The sequence below is a fragment of the Strigops habroptila genome, chromosome 1 (assembly GCF_004027225.2).
Source record: "Strigops habroptila isolate Jane chromosome 1, bStrHab1.2.pri, whole genome shotgun sequence".
Classification (NCBI taxonomy): domain Eukaryota; kingdom Metazoa; phylum Chordata; class Aves; order Psittaciformes; family Psittacidae; genus Strigops; species Strigops habroptila.
This window is the reverse complement of record NC_044277.2, coordinates 77,353,862-77,373,577: the sequence shown is the minus strand read 5'-3', so window position 1 is coordinate 77,373,577 and position 19,716 is coordinate 77,353,862. Positions and strand designations below refer to the sequence as shown.

The 19,716-nt window shown below is 36.8% G+C and overlaps 1 protein-coding gene across 13 annotated transcripts in view; it reads left to right on the top strand.

Moving 5' to 3' along the window:
* The window catches only part of CDH18 (cadherin 18), a 513,966-nt gene extending 502,620 nt beyond the window's left edge, over window positions 1-11,346 (top strand). For all 13 annotated transcript variants that reach the window (XM_030500750.1, XM_030500758.1, XM_030500767.1 and 10 more), the window contains 2 exons: window positions 5,103-5,354; window positions 6,906-11,346. In XM_030500750.1, coding sequence (XP_030356610.1) covers window positions 5,103-5,354; window positions 6,906-7,396 — 743 coding nt within the window. In that variant the 3' untranslated portion in view covers window positions 7,397-11,346. The remainder of the gene's footprint in view (window positions 1-5,102; window positions 5,355-6,905) is intronic.
* The last annotated feature ends 8,370 nt before the right edge of the window (window positions 11,347-19,716 follow it).

Below are 19,716 nucleotides of genomic sequence, written 5' to 3'. Positions count from 1 at the left end.
ACATCTGTTTCTGCAGAAATCTAGTTATTACTCAAGAGAATACAAACATCGTAAGTCCACCAAGGCAATTCTTTTAAATTAAAAATTTTATTCTGGTTCCTTCTTTGACTAAAATTGTGCCTTACACTAATATTTAATTCTGTGATGTTAATGATACCAGAAAAACAGTTTAATGTTGATAGAACAAATACAGCATTAAAAGAAAAAAATGTCTTCCCCCCTCCCCCCAATTCATATTTACTTTGTTCAGTATAAAACTGTCAGTCACTTGTTTGACTTTTCACTGTAACATTCAAATCATCAGCTTTGTCTATTTTGTCATTTTGGTCTTGTCTTTTTAGTTTTCACACAGTTTTTGTGTATTTTCCTCACAATTTTCCCCCATCCGTCCACAGTTATCCTTATAGCATACATGCTCACATCTCAATGCTCTTTCTTTTACATCTTTGCCAAAAATCTGTGCGTTTAAATCCCTTCATTAGTGCTAAGTTCCTGCTCAGGAATCCTCAGGTTTTGTTCATTATATTCGGTCTCTGATGCTTTTCTTTTCAGCCTGCTTTTTCGTCACTGCTTCTGTAGCTATATGGTGATCCTGGATCATTCACTCTTTTAGATTTATGCCAGAGGATGGAAGGAAGAGGTTATGCTTTCCTGCTCAGATTTGAATACTGGGCCTTCTTTGGCCATAGGCCCAGGAAGATTGGCATGGAAAAAAAATTGTAGGATTTTCTTATATGGACTAGGTAGCGGAACTGACATGTTTGGGGTTTGTAGACACCATAACAGAAATAGAGTATTAGGCAAAAATGAAAGACTGTTGTTATTATTGGTAATAACACTTGCTGTCTGTCCCCTCTTGGATTTAACAGTATGAGATCTGAGAATTTCTTCTTTTGGGATGAGAGACATGACAGTTGTTAATAGTAATGCTTAGCTCACGGATATAGTGTCACTACAGAATTTACATTTTAAATTGAGTCCTTGAAAATATCCTTAGGTTTTTAATGTATTATTTCTGTATAACTTTGTTCTGTGATGTCACCTTCTCATTTATTGTAACTTGAAATATAATTCTCCTTAGAACTGTCACTTCTTTGAAGTTGCTTTCTCTTTCTGTTGATAAGTACATGTGCTAAGAAGCGCATATGGGAGTATTGTACTTCTCTAATGACTTTAGTGGGATTTCTAGGTGACCGCTCAGACTTTATTGTGGCAGTGTTAGTGCTGAGAGAAAAAAGAAGAACAACCCACAGGGGAGTTCAGGTTTCATTATTACATTTTCTTTTTCTCTTCTGAATTTATGAAATAATGTGAAAATTGTATTGGAGCCCAACAGAGGCATGTTATCATGTCACAGAAGGAAGTTGCATACTGCAGAGTGTGTAGCAGGAGGCTGTTTAGGATCTGCAGGCTGTTGAAATAATGTTGAAGCACTGTGTAAAGTGGGAGGAGACAAACCTGGTGCACTTTTGTCCGTACTGCCTGCTGGGAAGGGTCCCTGGTGTGTGCTGCTAGCTTTGACTGTGGTTGGGTGTTACTTGAGAGAGTCCTAGTTGGCCCAGACAATGCCAGTGAGAATGCTAAAATTTAGCAGTGGGAACAGTCAGTGTTCCACGGATCACGCTCACTCCCCAGCCCTGTTTTGTTTGGCAACCGGCAACTGGAGGAGATAAAAAGAGAAATGGCTGGAGAGGAGCTCTGCTAATAATCTGTAATAAGTTGCATTTCAAGGAAGGGAAGCAATTATAAAATGGATTCTGAACAACTAGAAAGTGAGTGGAGTTTTTCATGCATACGGAGGAAGTGGTGATATGAAGTTTTTTTCTGAATGTAGAAAGGCAGAAGCAGCAGTCATCACCTTATATATACTGTCAATATTAACTTCTTTTTATGCAAAATATGTGTTCATTTGAAATTCCCTAATAATCACAGATATGTGAGGTTATTTCTGCTCTTGGGCTGTATCTAGAGCTCAATCTGCCACTGTTTTGGCAGCTGACAGGCAGACCAGCTGAAGGTCATTTTGTATTCTATGGTGGTTTCCCTGTTTGAACCACTGAAGATTTTATCCATGTCCTCCAGCAGTATTAGGGAAGTTGGGACTGACAGTGTAGCATAAAAAAAAAAAAGGAGAGAGTGGCAAATGGGCAAGATACTGTTTTAAAAATGCTAGCAAAATGTTTTTATGTAACAGTATGCAGCAGAAAGATACAACAGCTGCTTACTTTGCCCTCTGATTGTGCTAAGATATTTGTTGAAAAATTAAGACATGCAGCCAATCTACCCCTTTGCAGTCTGTGTTCCGTAAAATTATTTGCTTGGTTTAGGAGTATTTTTAAATAGATAAATGAGATTATTTGTGTACTGCATTTAATTAAAAGTTGAAGACATACATGTATTAAAGAACAAGCTCATCCAAATTTGTAAAATAAGACTAAGGACTTCTGCATATATCTTAGAATTAGACTGGCAGAGCCTAGTAAGACCTCCATGGGTGGGCATAGTCTGTAATTGTGATCTTAAGGCCACTGCTCAGTCTCCTTTAGGGGAGAGTTTTCCACATACAATAAATGCAGTCTGAATTTCAGTGGCATAAAGCTTGATTTCTTCAGTTGACTCAATTATAACACAGAACACTTTGCTCCTTAGTCTAATTGCAGAATGTGAAAATAATTTCTTAACAATAAGATAATGAAAAGTCAACATTAATGAGAATACCTTGGTATGTTTTCTTAAGGTTTCACAAGCCCAGATTAAGCAGTATGGAGAAGTTTAACAGGGTTTTAATGAGAATAAAAGAAATATTTCTGTATGTCATATTCTATAGGCATACAGGAAGCATGTCCACAATTCTATATCAAAAGAAAATACTGATTTACTGTATATCTTTTAATCACCTCTGTGTTGAGGTTCTTCTATAGGTTATTGAACACTATTTTGTGTGTGTGTGTGTGTGTGTAGTAAGTAACATTGTAAGGAAAATAGTATGTTTTATCATAGGTATTTCATAACCTCTACGGAAGTATCATTTCCAAGGTGATGATCTTGCTCTGTATCAGTTTTTCAGACAAAAAAATTATCTGTTCATCTCATTCAGGTTTCCATAAGGTTCTGTAAATGGAATGAAAATAAATGGCATTAGAAATGGCTGGTGTCATGCCTCTAAAGAGGAAGTTGGCATGAATCTTGGGATTCAGTCATTGAAAGTATACTTTGACATGAACAAGTAGAAGAGGACTTCAAGGCCTATTGTAAATGAATGAATGAATGAATAAATGAATGAATGAATGAATGATTGAATGAATGTATGTCATACTTTGCACTTACTGCAAGAGAGAGGAACAAAACTTAATGAGTTTATAACAGGCTGACTGTGCTGGAGGTTTCCAAGCAGATAAATAGGGGGAGTGGAGAAGAAAAGCTAATGAACTTCAATGCAGCGGAACCTGGTGCTTGGTTCTTGGCTCAGCAGCAAGGGAACCCCTTCCCACCTCGTAGATATTTCTTATGTGAAACCGGTTGCCAAATATACTATGTAATGACATTATGCTGATGTGGGGCTAATACTACTGGGTTTTCTCAGTACCACTGTGAGGTGGTATGCAAAAGCAAAATTTTGAGAAGAATGAGTTAAAATGAATGTTCTAAAATTTGGCACAGAGCTTGTTAGAAGGTGTAGCACGAAGAGTAAAGAGTTTGTATGCAGTTTACTCTGGTAAAGAGTTCGTATGCAGTTTAACCAAAAACTTACCTCCTCCATTCAAATATGCACATGGAAAGTAATCAGTCTTTTGGGCTAATACATGCCACACTACCTATATTGTCATGTTAGATTTTCCCGAAGTGCTACAGACTAAATTTTTCTGTATATTATGATAAACTGATTTAACGCTGCAGTTACAGTGAGAAGAAATTTTCTGGTTTGACTATAATATGAAGGGAAATCCAGCAGACATATTTTTGCACTTGTCATCCTAGTGTTCTTTGTGAAAAAACTCCAAACCCACAAACCTGCAATTTGGAAATTGTGTGACTGTTAATCATGGGCAAGCGGTATGAAAGGAGAGCTCTTTTCTTCCAATCTCTCTTCTTGTTTCACAGTCCCCATATCTCTCTCCCCACAACTCCCTGATTTCTCGCTTTCTCCAATTTAGTTTATCTGTGGGTAGTTTATCTCTTATTCGGGGGCCAGTAGTTATAAAGTGGTAGCAACAAACTGAAATTAAATTTTATACATATGAAAATAAGATATAACTATATATTATCGTAGCATTTCTTTCCCTGCACTCTCTTTATGCCCCTTAATTTCTTGGACTTAAAGGGATATGGGTGGCAGCTTATTATCCTCATTTGTGCCTATATATGCTCTTGTGTGTAATAACCATTAGTATTCTCATTGACTGTACATATATGACAGATGACCTGTAAGTAATGTAACGGTGACAAAATCTTACAAAATTCCCTTTGTTTACTTGCCTTTTACCTCTGCCAGTTTATAACATACAATATTTGCTCTTTTCCCCTTCCTTTCCGTTCCCTTCCTCCATCTCTCTTCCCTTCCTTTCTCCCTCATGACCTCTCCACAGCATGAGTCTTTGGCCACTGTCCTTTCAGGTGTTTTCTGAAAGCTCACTTGATCTATAAAACCTGTCATAAACAGTAAAATATGAAAGTCTTATTTTAACTTTTGCTGAAGACATTCTAACATTCTTCTGAGAATCAAGAAGATTTATGTTGTGGATGAATTCCACAACAGATAACCTCAGAATTCCAGGTATTCACAAGGGCCATATACTATCAACAGCATAACATGGGATTAAAACACTTGCAAACTGGGTCCAAAATGTTTGTCAATGTTCATTTAGACTCTAAGAAAAGTACATGAGCCTAAATAATCTTATTTATGTAGTATTAATTACTTCCCCTGCTTCCTGTTTTTACTCTATTGGCCACAAATGCTTCCCGACAAATTTTAATTCTAGATTGTGCATTTTCACAGATTAGGACTGTTTAGTTGTAAGATGCCCCATGCTTCTACTCGATGGGAAACAATAACATTTTTTTTGCTTCATGAAAATGATATTCTGGTTTTGATGTTGTAGATAATACAGCCAGTATCCTGACCAGACGAAGGAGATACAGTCGAACCACTCAAGATACCTATTACCTCCCAGTTTTGATTTCTGATGGTGGAGTGCCCCCTCTCAGCAGCAGCAGTACTCTCACAATTAGGGTTTGTGCCTGTGAGAGAGATGGACGAGTGAGAACTTGCCATGCTGAAGCTTTCCTCTCCTCAGCTGGCTTGAGCACAGGAGCTTTAATCGCAATCCTGCTCTGTGTTGTCATTCTTCTTGGTAAGCCATTTTACAATATTGAGTAAAGCTATCCTTTCACTGTCTTTCTGAATGTGACAGGGTAGAAATTTTTAATGTGGTATGTTTCTGAACCAGAGGCTGCCTGATAGTAGGAGGTAATTAGAAACACATAGCTGTGATTAGGGGGGAAAGGTTTAGCTAAAATTAACAGGGAAAAATGCCTTTAAAGTATGTTCATGAATATCTGGAATCCACCAGAAATTATTTTTCAGAGGTTATCAAGTAATTAGCACTGCAGATCTTTTTTCTGTAATTTGGAAAGATTTCAAAAAGCCAGTGACTCTAATTCCATGTCTAGAGCAGTGTGAAAAATGATAGAAGAGAAATGAGGAAAGCTTTTTGAAATGCATTACACTGTAAGAAGCACCATTAGCACTGTACAAAAGCCATTTCTTAATTACCTTTGTAGGATAAGCTGATAGAAGTGCACAACGTAATCCACAGGGGCAAGGGACATATGAGACTATAAGATGACTCCATTAGACAAATGCCATTGCAAGTGCATTTTCTCTTGACTTTTTTTCCCCCCTTCCCCAAGGCCAATTTCAATGCTACCCATTAGTTAATATTCTTTTGTTATTGTTGTTGTTTGGGGTTTTTTTTCTGGCAGAGGCACAACTTGCTGGGTACATATGTCTGTACTACTCACGTGCCTTTTCGCATTCTTATAGAGACAGCAAGAAATAATGGGAATTACAGTGTGACCCACATGGGAGATTTTGAGGATTTTTTCCCAAAGGCTCTACATTTTCTGAAGACTACTTTCCTCACAGCTTACTTCAGAACTTCCTTGTCAGAAGGCTGTTCTAAAATGTATAGTGATGAATTTAGTTTATAATCTTATATTTTATCATATAAGGTTGAATATTCATAAGAGAAAAAATAAACCTTTTACGTTTTAAATGGATATGTGTGCTAAATATTTGTTTTAATGAAACACTGGAAGTCCTTAACAATGCTTCTGAAAAATGACAGCCCTAGTTACTCATTCAGCTGAAAGAATGTTACCCACTTCTATGAAATCTCTAATAATTCAACCAGTGGATTTCGTTATTGGCTCAAGAAACCCCAGCAATCCCTACCAAGGTAATATGAAGAGTGCTCTTTACTGGCCGTTTGGAAGACCAGGCTGTATTGGAAGTTTGTAGTTTCAGTACAGCATTATTAATTTTCTCTTTAATTGTATGGTCTCAGCCTGTTGCACTTTGGCATATTGCTATGTCAAAACACAGCTTTATGGATTTCATGGGTGCTTTCCAGGCATACAGTAATCTATCTTCAGGCAACACGTTACACAGCAGCGCCATTGCTCTCTTAGGTATACAAGTACTCTCTTTTCCAGATCGAACAGGTTTGGTGAGCTTTTGTTACAGACACGTGCCTGGTGTAATGATCTCAAATACCTATATTAGCGTGAAAATATTACATTTCTGTATTTATGACTTAGTATCTGATATTTTTTTAGTATATATCTGCTTATTTCAGATGTAAATTTTAAACCTACTCTAATATCTGCATTTTTCTCTTTAGCAATTGTGGTCCTTTTCATCACTCTAAGACGCAGCAAGAAGGAGCCGCTGATCATTTCAGAAGAAGACGTCCGGGAAAATGTTGTGACATATGATGATGAAGGCGGTGGAGAAGAAGACACAGAAGCATTTGACATCACAGCACTGAGGAATCCATCAGCTGCTGAGGAGCTAAAATACCGGAGGGATGTTCGTCCTGAAGTGAAGCCTGTGCTCAGGCATCATGCCTCCTCAAGCCTTGACAGTATAGATGTTCAGGAATTCATTAAACAAAGACTGGCAGAGGCTGATCTGGACCCCAGCGTGCCCCCGTATGACTCCCTACAGACATATGCCTATGAGGGTCATAGATCGGAAGCTGGATCTATTAGCTCTCTGGATTCAGCCACAACACACTCTGACCAGGATTATAATTACCTTGGAGACTGGGGACCTGAGTTCAAGAAGCTAGCTGAACTCTATGGGGAAATAGAATCAGAAAGAACAACTTAGTTGTAATTCCCAGAACCAAGAAGTTCCTAAACAACTGGAGATACAATGACAGCAGTGGTAACAAAAAACGAATACAGTACTTGCAACTGAGCAAGTTGTATGCAGTTACTGTAGAACAAGTGCCCTTTTCATATTTGAAACTGGGTTCTCCAATTGAAAGAAAGTCAAATTCTGAAAAATACAGAAAAAAGAAGCTGTTTGTCCCTTGTGTATATTTTTTAATTGCTCAATAAAGTCTGTGGTACCGTATCTGTAACAATACCTAAAGTAAAGCCAAGCAATGACATTTTTATTGCAATATGCTTAACATCTCCAAGCTACAGTAAGTTTATGGTCATGCCAGTTTAGGAAGATAGCTAACGGAGGAGCAAACCTCTTGCAGGTGGTTGTGATATTGCATTTCTAGCTGTGCTCTAGCCTTGTGATCCCAATGTGAGGTAGCCAATGGGGTTTACTATCAGTGTGAGAAGTGCTAAGTCTTTTTCCTTTACAGAAGGGATAAACCACACCTGTCCTCTTAAATGGTCCTTTGATGATTTAATCTTACTGAATTAGCAAGTTTCATTGAGATGATATTTTTTCATTATGTCCTTCATAATCTTTTCATCCACAACCAGCTAACAGTGGGAGGACATCATTAGCTGGTAGCTCTAACGTGGCTCTAGCCCACAACCCCATACCTGCTCTGTTCCTGTGTGCTAGAGGAACTGTTGTTTCCAGTGTTGTGCTTTTATTTTCTGTCTTTTCACGGGAACATCATTCATTTCAATGGAATGGGTCCAAAGTACTCTTTACACAGCAAAGCAGATGAAGCATAGGCTCTTTCAATAAAAACAACCATGGCAGCACCATTAAACTATGCAGTTGTTTGGTTCACTGTGCTTCACTAATGTCAGTAGATTAAGCTTTTCGAGTCTTCTGCTGTTCTGAGTCCAGGAGCTACACCAACCAATTTAAATCATAGTTCTTAATCATCATGTCTCTCTATTTCCATGTGTGAGTAAAAGCAAGAGAGCTGCTGGTAAGACGTTGGGTTAACAAAAATTTAAACAGAGAATAAGATGATGATGGTTTTTTAGTTAAGAAAAAAAATTTACTGATACTTAGTTGTTCTTAATTTTCCTATGGGTTAAATAGATTTCTTATGTTAGTAATTTTCTGGCATCACAGAACTACTAAACAGTTCTTAACACTGCAGGCTGTGTAGCACCTAATCCAGCGGATTCTTATGGTTTTCTTTGTTTTGTTTGAAGCTTTAACGTTTTGTACCTTCAGCTCAATAGAGAAGGGTCTGCATTTATTGTGTACCTATTGTGTGAACAAGATTACTAAGTGTTCCTTTCTCTACTGTATGGTTGGGTAGGCCCTAGATATGACAACTTCTGATTGGTTCTACTTTGAGGATGTTCTTTTTTTAAATTAACTGCTTCCTGAGATGTACTTGACTGGTTTTGGTTTAAACAGCCTTCTGGAAAAATTAGCAAGTAGGCTTATAAAAAACTTTTCAAACTGTAATATGTATTAGTTGCACTGTAGTTCCAGAATTGGGTTTTACTAAACTGTTTGTTAGTCACTTGAAAATTGTAATGTTCCCCTTTCTGTCAACGTCTGAACCCACAAGACAAATTAGAAGGGAAAATACCCTGAACCCTAAAATGTTCTGGTTCTGTGCGTGATTTGAAAGTAGTTTAATAATCTGTGTTCAGATTTTTATTTATTTATTTTTACCAAATACAGCGTCTTCTAGAAATGCATTTAAGGAGACATTCTGATTTTAGAAAAAAGTCAAACAGATGCTTTAATGCAGTAACAGTTATACACAAGCTGAGAATTGTTTGTGCATTGTCTTTTTGGGGGATAGAATTAGGGTACGTTCCAGTTTTGTCCCAAATGAAGTGACTAGTAGTGCAGGATTTTATGAGGATAAATTTTCTTCGGATTTTAGATGGCACTTGCTTTATGTCAACATCTAAATTTTTATATTGTATTAGTCAAGTCCTAAGAAGAAAATGTTTCATCATTAGTCGTACCATGGGCCATAATTATTTGTACTGCATCTGGATGAAAACTGCATCCATTGTTACCTTTATGTCCCTCCAAAACAGGGAAAATCAATTGTATTTTCTGCTTTAAGCAGTGTTCCCACCATTGTTTTCTTTTTATTTGCATCACAGAACATTCAGACTTAAAGCCAACAGAAGTGCAGTGGCATGAGCAAATAATCGCCCCTTACGCTTATGTTCTGATTAAGTTAATGAGAGAAGGAGGTCATACCTCAGAGAAATAAGAACTCCCTTTTCACCATTCCTGGTCGTCTCTCGGCTGCTGTACAGCATATGCATCATACCCGCAGCCCCAGGAATCCTGAATCCTTTAAAACTCTGCAGGGTTATTGAGATGCTGCTTCAGTGATATTACGGTGTGTCCTGTTCAGTACGTCCTGTCCACAGTGATCGTCAAATGTGCATTTCTATCATGACGCGTTTGCATGCTTGCTATGCTTACTGTTTTTTACTCAAATACACATCACAATGCTGTGTTGTTTGCATGACAAATAGCAGAATATTAAATCTTCAGGGCCACAGAAAAAGGCCTCACAGTGCAGAAAGAACAGGTTTACAGATTTCTTTCCCTAATCCCACTGATTTTTCCTTTGGTCTTTTGTGTACTAGAAAAAAAAATTATATTTCAGAATTTCTATATGAACATTGATTAAACTAGAAGATTAACACTGTATGCCATGGAGGGCATGATCATTTTATAGCATTGCTGATTAAACAAAGTATATATTGAGTGAAAGTATTGTGGGAAGCTCCTAGTTCATGGTTAAGTCTGATTGTATAGACTTTGCTTAAAGCTTTACTGGGTCTTTTGTGTACTCGCATTCTCAATTATTTTCCTATTAGCCTAAATAGAAATCCTGTTGCAGCTTAAAAACTAAGGGCTGAAATATGCCAGTTTTTCAAATACTGAGTAAAGTTAAATGGCACATAGAAAATGGTGCTTAAGGGCTTTCCAGTTTACAATTTCATTTCTGCAACAGCTATTCAACAGGTAGTACATTTACACCAAATTAATTGGGTGTATTCCTTCAAACAAATCCTCTTTCTTGCAATGGTGAGGGCACTCGATAATCTTGACACGTCATCTGAGAAAATGGTCTGTATAAGTATTTTAAAAGGTGAAAATACACTGGCAGCCTAAAAACAGTGAAAATGTAATTTAATACACTTCAAGGATGATGAGGAGATTGAATTCAACTGGCATTAGTTTAATATATTGAAAACAAATTAATTTGTTTATCAGTGTTGCCATTTATTACATATCCATAGAAGACTGTAAAAGTTGAAAGTAATTTCACTGTTATGCACTTTATTTTTTGATTTCTTCTTAGAAAACCAAAAGAATTGTAAATGTTTTTGGTTTTGAATTCTAATTGATGCAGTTGTTTAAGTTGTGAATACTGCAAGAAAATGTCTATGTGAAAATATTCTCATTGGTATTTAAAAGGAATTACATATTTCTGTGGTCTAAGGCTTTGTAAAATAATTCTTTAAAAAATCTAAGTATTGGACCAGCCTGGAATTAAGCAAACTCATAGTCTCACAAAAAAAGGATAACAAAGGAAATATTCTAAATGCAGAGAAGAAGATAAAATTATGCTGCATAGGGTTATTTTGTGGACTATAAAGTGCTAAGACCTTGTACTTGCAGTACATATAAATGGCACAGTGCATTGTAAGGAACATAAGGAGTGTGTTGCAAGTATTGGGCCATCCTTATTTTTCCAAAGTCTCCAAAAATATATTTATTTTTTTTAACGAAAGAGTAATGTAAAGTATACCTCCGTATGCAAGTGTTATTGATAGAAATTGTTACATTTTCTTTTAATAAACAAAAGGGACAAAACCTTTTATTCGTATTTTTCAAATAAAATATGCTGTTTGCTATGGTGATGGGTTATTGTATTCCTCATCACAACTAGAACGGGTTATTTTCTCTTCACTCCTGTATTGTATACTCACCAAAGAAATGTAACTATCAAAAAACACTGTCTTTATGAATCAGACATGATATGGCAGTGTTAATGAGGTCAATGTCAGAAATGGTATATAGTAACTTTATCTCGATTTTAATGCCAGGTATAGTCACTCAATTGTGTCACTGTTTCAAAGACTGTCTTACATGATTATTGCTACAGATGGGTAGGGAGAGAGAGAGATACCAAGAGATACATTGCAACAGACTGCAGTATAACTGCTGAACGGTTCATTACTTTTCCTTGTGGCAACTATTCCACTCCAACCATCACTGTCCTGAAACTGAAATACAGCATTATAGGATGAATACATTATCCACATGAGTGAGTTAGGAAATTGCACATCTATGAATCCAGATTGGTGGTAACAGCCAGGGTTGTTATCCTAAGTTGACACAGAATAGAAGAGAAAAAACAGGCAAGGTCGTTCACAGTGATGAAGCTCAGGCACATGCAACAAAAAGCACATTCTTTCTCAAAGGAATTAACAGGCTTTACCAACAAATTACGTCTTAGAAAATAATGGCTAACAAGGAACTTGTTGCATGCAAGTCCTTCTTTCCCAGACATAAAATTCAAAAACAATGCTAAGGATTGATAGGAAATGAAAATACATTATAGTAGCCTACTTCCTCTACTTTATTTCCCACAGGCCAGTTTAAATTGTGTAGCACCATACTGTGCAATACCCACATGTGCCTCGCCCCACAAAAAAATTGCTATGGTAAGGTAATACATGGAAGACAAATATTGTCAGCCTGAATCTGAATGCAAGTTCAGAGGAGGAATTAGTGCTTTCATGGTTTTTGTTTGGAACTCATTTGAAGTGTTTAAACTTTCTAAAGTACGTTTCTAAAGATTTCAGATCATCTTTCATTTCTAAGATTCACTGAACTTGTTTGGGGTTTGGGGGGGGGGCAGGTTTTTTTGTTCATGGGTTTTGGGTTGTTTGGTTTTTTTGGTTGGTTGGTTGTTTGGCTTTTTGGGTTGTTTGCTTACTATCCTTTAATGATAATACAGATAGTTTTGTTAAATTAAATTTCAGATTGCTTAAAGTCCATACTACTCCTTCTATATGTGGCAATTTTATTATTTATATTTAGGTACAAAGAACCTTTAAAGGCTAGAAAGCTTTGATTGTGAGTTTAGTAGTCTTTTTCTGTGGGCTTTACAATACTGTGTAGCATTTTTGTGTCATGTAACTCCTCACAAATCCACCAACACACCTCAACTTTTAATTAATCAAGAAAGCCCTGAAGATGCAATGAACTCTTTCATCACCAGCTGCCTCTAAATTTGGTTTGTTCTGGAAGTATGTGCAATAGAGCTTATTGTAAGTGGTGGGCAGTCAGCACCTGCAGAAACATCCTCATCAGCAAAGCAACCTTGAAAGGGAAAAATGACATTTGAATTAGGACTCTTGGGGCACACAGAGCTTGAAAGATGTTAGATTCCTAGGCAAGCCTGAATAAAATCAGGGTCCATGGGACCTTCAGAGTGGACCTTGTCATCATAAATGTTTCATGTCCAAATAGCTGGTGAGGTCAATGGAAGGCCCGATAAAGGTACATGTAAATAAGTGAACTGTTCAACTGTCTGAACTGCACATCTTATGCTAGAATTTTGGACAAGAACGGGTCAGTCTTAATGCATCTGCCAGGCATACGGTCTAAACACAATTCTGAGGAATGCTGCAATTTTTAACACACACCATTAACAGCCACATTGTCTTGTTACAAAGCAGATTGTTCTTGACTTTATGAAGATTGTACATTGTTCATTTGAAATCTGAATCAGTATCCATGTTCCATGTTTAAAAGTAATTCTTTCCTGCATCTTCTGGAATTGATTTGGGGACAAAGCACCCAGAAGTAAAATTCAGCCCTGTTTTAAATTCTAAAGCACAACATATCGTACAACCAATTCCATGATAGGATTTGATTTGGGCAAAAATAAATTCTGGTTATGTACAAAAAGTAAAATTCACTTTCACTAAGGAAACTATTGTTTGTGTTATTGTAATCCTGCTGATTTACAACTATGCTTGAAGTGTAATGGTACATGAAAATATACACATCTTGATTATGTTATGAAGACATATTTGGATTTCTCAAAAAGGAGCAAAAGCAGCTCACAAACTGTACTATCTGCAACCTCTTTGAACTTACTGGTTTTGATCAAACTTTCATTTTCCAGTTAGTTTCAATGCTTTGTGCTATATAAATTTTGGAAATTTTTGGGAAATGGTAATGCAGAGGAGTATGATTCAGAGATTAAAATATTATTTAATCTCTAGCTGCCATAACTATTAAAACCCCCTAAAACTGAAAACATCTTTCTTTATGAAACAGATTATCAGCTCTGAAAAGCAACTAATATATAATGTTGGTGATAATAAAAATAATAATGTTGTTCTTTCTTACTTGTTTTTGTCATAAAGCATCAAATCAGAAACTGGTGCCATTTCTTCTGTTGTATGTCTCCAAAACGTTTCAAACCTGACCTGTAAAGGGAACATGCCTGTGAACAAGGTGTCTGTCAGTTCTGTCTGTCCTGAGACTTTAATAGTTTCGTATGGAGAATGTTTTTAATGTAGGATGCCAAAGGATCCTTTAAGTGTTAACTGATTGACTAATTAACTGAAATATAGCATCCATTTTTCTGAGAGAAGGAAATGAAAGGCAGAGTAAACCTCTCAAATCTTGTACATGGAACAGATGCTCAGACTCCTAAAGCAGATTGGAAACCAGCACCTCATAAGCATATTCTATCCTATGTACTGTTATTTAAAAATGAAAACAAAAAAGATGCTCCAGCTCTCACTTCATGTGGTCTTTATTTTCCAAACAAACTTTTCATGTATCTTTATCATATTTTTTTCAATAATATCCTACTGTTTCAGTAAGACTCTCTAATTTTTTTTCAAATGAAATTTCTTCTTGTAATTTCCTCAGAACATTAAGTCACTTGTTTTAAATTTGATGGAAAGTCTGTTAGAAGGACTGTTCTTTGACCAAGTCCAGGATAGAACTTCTCATCAAAATCTGCAAGGACAAATCCATTACTAATTGGTCAAAGCACTTTACAATGGATGTAGAAGATGATTGACTTCAGAGCAAGACATTAGATGGGGATCTTCCAGTTCAACTATTCCTTTATCATAATCCCACATCACAGTTTCTGACAATTACTGACTGCTTACTAAGTATTTTGGGATAAAAGAGTGTTGTTCTTTCCTGGGCTGAGTGATCCTGAAAACATGAGTTATGCATTGTTCACTATATATCCTCCTTTATTGCTTCATGTTTTCTTTCTTTTCTACCCCCATCAGCTCCCTTTTTTTGCTGGATGCTTGAAGCACTGTAGTATGATAATTTATCTTAAGAATGTCAGGGCAATCTAGGAATAACATTTAATCACTCTGCAAAATTGAAATACTCATCAGCGGTATCTGATGCCAAGTGTGCTAATCTTCATTTTTTTACTCTGGGGCAAACATTTTAATAGGACTTTATCACAGCTGAATTTCTTACCTTTTTCCAGTGCGTAATATGAAATTCTAATCAACTTCTATGATAACTTGAACAATCTTATTGTTATTAAGCATTTATATTGGCCAAAACCCTAGTGTCCTAAATCACATATAAAATGACATTATTTGCCTAAGGAATTTCTGTCTTAAGCAAAGACTTGTACAGGAGGGAAGGGGATTGTCGGAAGCATGAAGAACAATGGAAGGCTATTAGAGTAGATAGCTAGCAAATACCAGAGGGCAGATAGATACAATTACTGGTGAAATGATCAGAGATAAGTCATACTATCAATAAAATACATAGTGATACAGGACAGATTTTTCCGATACAGTGTTATTATTATTGTAAAGCTTTATGAATTAATACTGCAATATGTTATGACTATTCCCATTACAGGTAAAAATAACATAAGTTGTATGTGATAAATAATGGGGATAGACTATGAAATTCAGAAAAAAAATGCAGTGGAAAAAGGAACATTTTAAAGTTATTTATTTCTCTTTGTATTTATTTACGCTATTCAGCTAGTGGCAATTTCTAATGCTGATGTTGTAAATACCCACATTGCTGGGTCAGTTATGTACATGCAGATTCCCACTGGTATGCTTAGGTTTTTGGCTTGCTGATTTTACATACAGATTTTGAAAATACTTAGTTTGTTCTGCAGGAACAAATGCAGACTGTGGACTATATGTTTGGACTATACTTTTGTAATGAAAACGTGCTACAATTTCCTCACTTCTGAAGCAGAATTTTAATTTTTCTGATAGAGATTACACATTGCAAGAACAGTGACAATAGCTACACAAAGGGCTGCGGGTGAAAACAGTGATGTGTCTTAACTTTTGCTGATTTCTATCCGCACAAAATATTGGCAGAGCTGACAAGACACTGGAGAAAGTTTCTGTCAGGAGGCACGTACCAAAAATTCTGCTGGCTCTTTTCCAACTCTTTCACATCTAACCAAATTTCAGGTTAGGTGAATTTAATGATTTTATTGCTTCCACTTTGTTTAGCTTGTATGTGGGGAAAAAGAGAAAAAAAAGAATATAGACGTCATACAAAACACAGAACATGAATGCACAATACATGCACCTTACACCTCATGCTGTATTAGTTAACTATTATCCCTACAAGAAGAAAGTGAAACAGGACAAACTTTTTGTCTGCTTCGGACCTTTAAATTCTATATTGGATTCTCAACTGTCATGTCAATGAAATGATAATTTTAATCTGTATATACTAAGATGCATTGTATCAACTGAAAAGTAAGTGGCTTTGGACAGCACTTCAGACTTGAACTCAGGCTGGCTCTTGCCAAGTTGTATTTTAGAAGGAAAGAACGCTTTGTGAGAAAAGGCCAGGTTGGACGAGGCTTTGAGCAACCTGGTCTACAGGAAGGTGTCCTTGCCCATGGCAGAGAGTGGAACTAGATGATCTTTAAGGTCCCTTGTAACTCAAACCATTCTGTGATTCATACTATGATTCATGATTCAGAATGGGACAGGCAATAGAAACATCCCTATTTAAGTGTGTGGAAGGGATACTTGGTGTCTCATAAAGTTTTACTTGATTCTGACAGGAAGACCTGATCCTGTCGAAAACTTTGCCCGCTGAAAGTTAAAAGCTTTTCTTTGTTTGCAAGGTGTTCTATGTCACCATTATCACAACTTGAAAGGATTCATCCTGAATATGACAGGTTAATCTGTCTCTTTGCACCTTGTGCAGTTGCTGTTGATGTTGCGGTCTATATGGTCCTGGTACTGCTAAGAAGCATCCCATCTTGACAGACTTTTTAATAGAAGCATCATGGTAAATTTACTTGGTTATAAAATTATTATGAAGGCTGAGCATTTCAGTTCAAGGTCGCTGTAGTTCATGTTTGAAATGGAAATAAGAAATGCAAACATGATTAGCACCAAATGGCTGCTTTTTTACGTTAAATCTGTTTGTAATCTCACTTTAGTGTTAGTACAGAAAACCTGCATGATAGCAGTGCCGAAGAGAGTCAGTCTGATCACCACATTCCTGTCTGCTCCTAATTATATCCTGAGTTTCTTATTTGAGGATCTGACAAGCATTCCTGTAAACAGACCTATCCAATTTAAAAAAAAAAAAAAAAAATCACAGCATTCCATCTCCAGCTTCCATCCTTGCTACATCGCTGGTGGTGGTTCCAGATTTGAGTGGGAAACCGTCATGCCTCAGCTGCTACGAAAATCTTTCTACAGAACTCATCAAAGTAAACTTATTCTGTCTGGGTATAGAATGTAACTCTATTTTTGTCTGGTTTGATTTATGTAAAATACAGCTTAAATTATCACCTCCTCTCATCACGAAATTAAAGTTTAGCAATGTTGCTTGCACTTCTGTAAAGTGAAACCTGAGCCAAGATATTTCACAATCAAAAATCAAAGAAAATGGCCAAGTACAACAAAGCTATGGTGACAATATCAGCCATGTAACGGATAAGGAGAAAAGGGGAGAAATCATAGAATCATAGAATAGTTAGGGTTGGAAAGGACCTTAAGATCATCTAGTTCCAACCCCCCTGCCGTGGGCAGGGACACCTCGTGCTAAACCGTGTCGCCCAAGACTGTGTCCAACCTTGCCTTGAACACCGCCAGGGATGGAGCATTCACAACTTCCTTGGGCAACCCATTCCAGTGCCTCACCACCCTCACTGTAAAGAACTTCTTCCTTATATCCAGTCTAAACTTCCCCTGTTTAAGTTTGAAGCCACTACCCCTTGTCCTACCACTACAGTCCCTAAGGAAGAGTCCCTCCCCAACATCCTTATAGGCTCCCTTCAGATACTGGAAGGCTGCTATGTGGTCTCCACGCAGCCTTCTCTTTTCCAGGCTGAACAGCCCCAGCTTCCTCAACCTGTCTTCATACGGGAGGTGCTCCAGCCCTCTTATCATCCTCGTGGCCCTCCTCTGGACTTGCTCCAACAGCTCCATGTCCTTTTTATGGTGAGGACACCAGAACTGTACACAGTACTCAAAGTGAGGTCTCACGAGAGCAGAGTAGAGGGGCAGGATCACCTCCTTTGACCTGTTGGTCACGCTTCTTTTGATGCAGCCCAACTTCTTTCAATGCTTTTTTAAGCAGAAGACCATTCTATTGGTAATACAGAATGATTATAATCTGTCGTATCAAAAAATGTGAACAAATCATACCACTGGACTCTCAGCGTACAGGACTTCTATGTACTCTGAAGGCCAAAAATGAGAATGGCTTTGCTAAATGGGAAATTCCCGGAAAATTATTTATTTATACTGCAGTATCACCTAAAGAATTTCTGGATGATCAGGACCTGCACTTCTTGGTGCTGAATAAACACCAGCTGAGATTTGCTACCTCAAGGGTCTTAGCATCTACACAAGGTTGAGAAAAACTGTCATCCAGCTGATGACGGAAATGGTGTGAATAGAAATAAAGGATAATCTGTGATGTTTTATAAATGAAGTCCAAGAGACAGCCTATCTAAGGGAAGATAAAATTGAATAATTTCTGAGAGAAATTGGATAAATAACTTGATGCTTCTGCTATATTAATATATAAATTACTATTTTTTAATTAATATTAATATGTATTAATAAATAATTGCTATTTCCAGCTATATATAATAGAAAATTTACAGGTGAGCAAAAGTCCTTGATACAGTTTTTTTGCAACATGATAAAGGGCATCTTCACAATATATGCAGGAAAGTGGAATAACTGTAGTCAATCCAGTAATAATGGACATGAAACTGTAGTTCACTTAGTGATAAGAAAGTACTTTGTATATATAATGATGTAGAATCAAGCACAAACATTTTGCTAGTAAGAAGATTGACAGTAGAAGTAAACTAGTTCCTTGAGCTTCATATAACAAAAGTGAAATTCTGTTCCATGAAAAAGAAACAGCGATGCATCCAGAAACAAATAATCTTTTCTAGTCTCTGCCATTGACTCCCTATCTGTCCTTAAGCAAATACCCTAATACATACCTATTAGAAAGTAACTTGTATTTTTTCCAGTGTGTAACTCATTAGTCGCAACTGTTCAAATATGCTTGCCTGAAATCAGCTCTCTCCATATATCAATATACACTAAACAGCAGATGCTAAAATGAAAGATGCTGAAGCTTCCTGGTGATGGTTTCTCCTAACAATCTGAAACCTTAAAATGAAATTATTTAGGAGCTCAACTATAATGTCCACCTTTGAAAATCCCTTTTTCTTAGGTGCTTTAAGAACCTGGGGTGAAAATGCTGGAAAAATTCAAAACCTGACTATTCTATTCTTCAAGTATTCATAAAAAGTGCCTAGAAACTGTTACAAACAGCAAAATCAAGTAGACACAGCAATTCATACGATCTGTGAGGGAAAAGTAAATCTAGTTTATGTAGAAGACTAATTCTTCAAAGTGTCGACAAGCCTTTCCATAAGGATAATCTGGCTGATTTAGTACACTTGGATTTGCAATAAGCTTTTGATAAGGTCCTTTATCAAACCTATTATGGAATGACATCGTCTTAAAGACTTAAGAACAGAAAAAAACAGTACAGGAATATTTCTGAGTGTAAAGAGTGCAGTTAGACATTTTGGTAGGACTGCAGTTGTTTGATAGAGTCAAAGATAATCTAGAAAAGCAAACTGTGAAGAATGTTGCAAAGCAATGAATGGATACTTCGTGCAGATGCTGAAGTTGTGGATGAAACTGAAATAAATGCAAGGTAATGAGCAAAAGCAAAACCAA